The sequence below is a fragment of the Poecilia latipinna genome, unplaced genomic scaffold (genome assembly GCF_001443285.1).
Source record: "Poecilia latipinna isolate Pla-1442-1.1 unplaced genomic scaffold, P_latipinna-1.0 Scaffold1808, whole genome shotgun sequence".
In the NCBI taxonomy this organism is placed as follows: domain Eukaryota; kingdom Metazoa; phylum Chordata; class Actinopteri; order Cyprinodontiformes; family Poeciliidae; genus Poecilia; species Poecilia latipinna.
The window spans coordinates 169,166-175,323 of record NW_015114424.1 but is presented as its reverse complement, the minus strand read 5'-3'; the positions used below and the strand labels follow the sequence as shown (position 1 = coordinate 175,323).

The window sequence follows — 6,158 nt, the reverse complement described above, 5'->3', positions numbered from 1 at the left end:
CCCCCCCCCGTCCCCCCCCCCCCCTGGAGCCCCCCCCCCCTCCCCCCCCCCCCCCGTTCAAGTTCGTCTCTCTCCTGGTTTTTACTGAATTGACATGTAAGGCCAGTTAAAACTGCTCCCCGACAGCAACATATCCCTGATGAGAGTTTCAATGGGGGTTTTACCTACCAATCGGACGAAAAATAACTGTTCTATGACCGAGGAAGAGACTGTGCGGAGGGAAGGCAAGCGGAGTAACAACTTCCCAAACCGTGTTGGCTGGTTGGGATACTGGCTCCGGACATATTCCTCCAGGGCGCACTGGGACTTCTCCTGCAAACTTTCCACATGGGCCACATCTGAGAGGCCACAAGCATCTGAGAGGGAGGGAGGCGGGGAGTGGGGGGGGGGGGGGGGAAAGCAAATAATCATTAATAAAGTGTTCCTCTCACCAGGAGCTTGGTCACCACTGAGGTGATATAATAAATAGCTTTAAAATAAATATTTTTCAAATGCAAAATATGTATTTAAAATATCTACAACACAAATCTTTTTAAATTATTTTTTTTTTTTTACAAAGTACTGTAGATAATAACTCCGCCTGACTATATATTATGATATTTTTAAAAAAGCAAAAAATAAAGTAACACACAACACGTCATCATCGTAAAGGCAGATGATTAAAAAGCCATCTCTGCCTTCTCCTTTCATCGCTTTATGTTTCTCTGACTGCAGCCATTTAAAAGGCGAACTAAATAATTAAGCATATTCATCGTTGAACGCATTTTTTTTTTTTTTCTGATGGCCCCATCTTTCTCGGAGCAAAGAGAGAAGGGGGGTGAAGGGGGGTGAGTGGGGGGGGGGGGGAATAGGGAAAGACACGGAGACCTACTGACCTTTAGTGAGCTGAGATTTAAGCAAAAGCAGAAAAAAAGAGAGGGGGCTCATAGCCTACGGAATAGCCGTCATACTATACCGTCAGAGACTCATAATGTGGATCTGCGCTGCTGTTGCATGTGGGCGGCAGCTGATAATGTGCCAAAAAACACTTGTACGCGCATTGGTTAAGTTTGTAAAGTTTATGCATGACAACAAGCAAACCACCGAGGAAGCAAAAAGGCGTGTCATTCAAGCTTACAGCTCATGTTCAGTTGGGACTCAGGTATGCGGAGAAGACAAATTGTGGCTTGATAGCTCTATAAAAGCCTAATACTAAAGTTCAACGAGCTGAAAATGTGATATTTCTTTTAAATGCCAAGACAATAGCAAACCACGGACCACAGAGGCTGGTGGCTTGCAAGGTCTCGTTTAGAGTCTAGTTTGCTGCTTTTCCTGCATTGTCTCGTCTCTAGCTGCGGCTAATGTAAGAAAATAGCTGGAGGAAGTTTGGGTCATGACCCCGCTCCTGGAGCGACTCCAGAAGGGCCTCGAAAACCCCGTTTCAAAAAAAAAAAAGGCGCACAACCGCCTACTAATTGATAAATAAATAAATAAATTAATTAATTAATAATAATAATAATAATAATAATAATAATAATAATAATAATAATAATAATAATAATAATAATAATAATAATGCAATCACTGCTCAATATCACATTCTGCTGCATGAGAGAGGCATGGATTTTTTTTGTTTTTTTTGCGATTACAGTTTACTTAAGACTCCTGCGCGTTTTTGTCTCACATGTCTCTCGATGACATGAGAGCGCTGAAAACCTTCGCTTTGCTCTCATATACGTTGTGCAAATGGGACGTTAAGGCTCGTCTTTCCTTGCCTGCTCCCTCCCCCTTCTCCTTTTGGAGCCTGACATCATTTATATCTGTCATTTCCTACAAACAAGACGTGAGGTATAAACACATTGATAAATGGCTGGAGGAAAAAAAAATCTGCAGGTTATTTGATGTTGTATTATAGATTTTTATGATGCTTATGGCAACTGTTAAGGGTTGTGTTTAAGGGAGACTGTTTCCTTGTCACCGCACCCCAGTGTGTCTTATAAATCAGTTCTCTAATTGTGTATTTATTTCAATAGGTGAGTACATCCAAAAAGCAGCTGAGTGACTGCAACACTGGAGCTTTAAGCTGATGTCACACGTGCAACAGCCTTAAACCAGTTGCAGATACATATTTGGGTCAGCGTTGCTTTGGCTGGTGTCAGTGTGTGCAGGTTAGTGACATTAACGCACTCTGTGAACTTTGACTGCGCTTGTCTATTGTTCTTACCTGTGGTGAAGAGCACAATTGCCTTTAAGCAGCTATATTCGGCAGAGTCAACGTGCAAAGCTTTGAGCTTCTCCACTTGTTCCTGGAAGATCCTAATGTGGTCCATAAAGGCCACCACTCTGTCCGCCGACATTGGGGAGGCGTGGAGGCCAGCCGCCGCCAGGAGAGGAGCCACATGCAGGGGCATGGAGCACTGCGCGGCGTTGAGTACGAATAACTCACTCCACGTCAACCTCAGCAGAGCCACCTGGTCTGTGATCTGCAGGTCCGGGAAGAAGGGAATATTCCTGGCCCACTCCACGGCGCTGAAGAGCATCCTGGCCGCCAGCTCGCAAATGTTCTCGATGCCCATGATGTTATTGGGCTGCATGCACTGGCTGCCGTAGCGGGACGTCGGGTAGGGCTCCGCTCTCAGCAGAAGAGAGATATATCCGGATAAGTAGGAATGGCAGTGGAGTGGGTCTCCATTTGTCAAGGCGAACTGACCGTGGTGTGGCTGTGTGGGTGGCACCCGTCCCCTTTGCACGGCTGCAGTAAAAAGAGAAACTACAGATATTGAAGCCTGAATTCTACTAAATCAGAGATGTCCTTTTAGAAATACAGAAATGTAGACTAAAAGTGCAGAGAAAATACATTTTAAAAACAGCATGTTTACAGTTTACCATCAACGCACACATACACACACACACACTCACTGGGTTTAACGCACACAACCATACGGCTGTAATAAAACACATTACGCTCCGAATAATAAAATGTGCCATTTTGCACACATTTTTCTATCAGCTACAGCAGCATTAGCTGGCTGTGAAGGAAACACAAAGACAGACCTTGCATGTTTAACCCTTAACCTACTTAGCAATCCATCTCCATTTTACACACACACGCAGGCCTATACTTTCGCTATTTCTTATATGTACATATTTCCCAGGGCTTTTCTTCCATTTGTTTTGCGGGGCACGTTTTACGGTAATGTCCAGCTTTAGAGAGAAATAAAATAAAGCGACAGAGATGTAGCCAGAGCACGCTATCCCATAATTCGCCATATCAGCGCAGGAGGCTATGTAATGTAACATCTATTCATAGTGCTGTCTGCACACGAATTGAATTACAATAATATTATTAATAATAATAGTAATAATAATAAAAATGACAAAACCACGGCCATTTTTGTATTGTTTTAAATGCAGCTCTGCGTGGAGCTGGACGTGAGGCGGAGAAAGAAAGCCTGGTCTCCAGCACAACACAGAGAGCGGCTCCATTGCCTGCTCCTGCCGCACACCCTTGCATGGAGCAGTCGGGGGGGTTGGAAGAATAGGAGAATAGGACTATGGAGGACGACATAATAGCCTAAGCGTTCGTGTCGGGTGGTCTGCAAACGCACAAGCACACACACGGATTAGGAAAACCAAAAAATCCCAATACCTTCCCGTCTCATGCCGACTTTAAGGCATTTTTTGAGGCGGCAGTACTGACACTGATTGCGGTGGTGCTGGTCGATCGGACAATTCCTGTTGGCACGGCATGTGTAAGTGAGGTTCCGCCGTACGCTCCGCTTGAAGAAGCTCTTACAGCCCTCGCAGGTGAACTGGCCGTAGTGCTTGCCGCTAGATTTGTCCCCGCACACCACGCACTCGATGTGCTGCGGCTGCTTCTCCGACTGCTGCTGCGACGTCTGGTTCGTCGGCGTGGATTGCGCGTTGTTCGGAGGTCCCTGCACCGGAGTCTGAGGGGTCGGCGGGGCGATCTGGGAGGCTGTCAGGTTCAGCTGGCCCGGCTGAGGGGTGGGAAGGGATAGTCCTCCTTGGGTCTGCGAGGAAAGGGCGCCTTGGGTGTCAGCCACATCGTCCTGGGAGCCTCTCCACGCTACCATTGCCATATCTATCAGTCAACGGAGAGAAACTTTTTGTCTGCCGTGTTTGCTGCCCGCGGTGGAGAATGTCTCAAGGAAAAACTCGGGGGACTGTAACAGCCTGGCGTTTGGATCCACTCCGGATCTCCCGAAAACTGTCGGCTTTATTGCTGTTGGAGACGCCCGGGGAGGCACGCTTTCAAAACTGATGCGACGGCGAGCTGAGCGGCTGCCTTGCGCTTAAAGGCCAAGTCCAGGGGCGCTTACAGTCAGCCATCCAGCACACCCATCAGTGGGAGGAAAGGTAGGCTGAATATGTCAAAAAGAACCAACCGAGGTAGCATGGGACTGTTCTGGGTATGATGGAGCAGGCTCCCAACAGCAGCACGCACGAAAACACACACACTGTAGCAGCTCTACTATCAAGTTCCAGCACAAGTCTTGAAGAAAACCAGCCAAATGATGACAAAAAAAAAAAAATAAATAAATAAATAAAAAAAAATAAAAAAATCAGAATAAGCAGCGTCTTCTTCCCGTTCCTCCTTGTGAGGTTGCGCCAAGCAAGCGCGCAGCTGAAGCTCTGTGTTTTGAGAGCTTGGAATATGAAGACAACTCTCTTCCCCCTCCAAAAACCAAAAGCAGTAAAAACAAGAAACCTAAAAAAAAAAAAAAAAAAAAAAAAAAAAAAAAAACAAAGATCACAACCTTCAAAACCTCCTCCGTGCGTTGAAAAATAATAGGAAAAAGCAGCGGAGAATCAAAGTGATCAAATATGTTAAAAAGGCGGAGGTTAGGAAGTGATTTGCGATTGGTAGGAGCCGGGCTGGCAGAATGCTTTCTCTCTGATCAGCTCACTGAGCTCTCTATATAGTGAACTTTGACACGACTGCTGCAACTTAGCACACGTTACCATGGAGATCGGCTGCCATATAAGGAAGGAGAGTGTGTTTGACTGGTCAGAGCTCAGGGACCTCCCCCTGAACCCTATTGGCTAGTCGGCACTTGTGCTACTTGGTACCTTGCCAGAGCCAGCATGGAGGTCGAGAGGAGGGCCGCTTGGTCCTAAAAGGAGACGTTTTCCGACAGAAAGAGCCACCAAAATCCCCCAGACTATATGAGATATAAGCCTGCACACATATAGCTCCACAAAGCTTTAGGAATTACATGAAGAAAAAAATAATAATTTCCTCCTCTTGTATCCGGTTGCAGTATATTAAACATGATGGAAAATCCAAGGATGTTCCAGTTCCTGAACATGGATTACACTCTAAAATGTTTGTTGTTGAAGTATCAACGTTTTGCTGTCCATTTAATGTTAAAATAATGCTGCTGTGCCATTTACGACAGTGGGAAGGCTTTAAGTTCCTGCAGAATTCAACATAAATTGTTTTTGCTGTAAATGTTTACTACAATTCATGCTCAAATTCGATTTTACAACCCAGGGCATGCAATACAGAATTTGTTTTCTGTAGCTTAACCAAAAATGCTCAGTTTAGTCAGGAGCAGATGGAGTAGTTTAGTTTATGTACAGTATTCTAAAATACAGCAGCTTAGATGTTGCACTGGAAATCTAAATGTGAGGTAAGGTAAACATTACAAAGTGCAGAACCGTTAAGAATGCATCTATTTTATCCCGAAAACTTTAAAGTGACGTACTTTGAATTGCTCTAAAAGTAAAACTTTTTGTGAAAACAGCAACAACAAAATAGTATGCAGTGTGTATTATCATGTTACAAGATACAGAGATAGCTCATATTATGAGCCAATAACTCTCTCTTACTATATATAAGGTTGTTGCTATTTTCGAAAATAATTCTGCACACTTTTTTGCACAAAACACGCATCAAATTCTCCTATCCTCGCTCACTGAAGTTGCAGTGGTTCTATGCAGGTTTAAAAGGTTGTAAGTGCTTCTAACCAGGCGCTGTTTATCACAGTCGTAAAGATGTTATGGCAGTGCACTGAAATCCTCTGTCTTCACATCCCAGAGGCAACAAAGATCTTTCCCCCTCTAATCCAACTGGGTCACAAGGGGCCAAAATCTGGTCCTCCAAAAATCAAAGCTTTGTCTACATGTGGTCAAAAAAAAAAAAAAAAAAAAAA

General features: G+C 44.6%; 1 protein-coding gene across 3 annotated transcripts in view; it reads right to left on the bottom strand.

Annotated features, from left to right (window-relative positions):
• Positions 1-39: 39 nt before the first annotated feature.
• The window catches only part of nr2f2 (nuclear receptor subfamily 2, group F, member 2), an 11,163-nt gene continuing 5,044 nt past the window's right edge, over positions 40-6,158 (bottom strand). Inside the window, exons 1-3 of one of the 3 annotated variants that reach the window (XM_015014344.1) lie at positions 3,629-4,421; positions 2,204-2,749; positions 40-356 (exon numbers count right to left, since the gene is read on the bottom strand). In XM_015014344.1, coding sequence (XP_014869830.1) covers positions 82-356; positions 2,204-2,749; positions 3,629-4,082 — 1,275 coding nt within the window. In that variant the 5' untranslated portion in view covers positions 4,083-4,421 and the 3' untranslated portion in view covers positions 40-81. Of the gene's footprint in view, positions 357-2,203; positions 2,750-3,628; positions 4,422-6,158 lie in introns of those variants that run through there. The other 2 variants (XM_015014345.1, XM_015014346.1) reach the window with 2 other exon arrangements.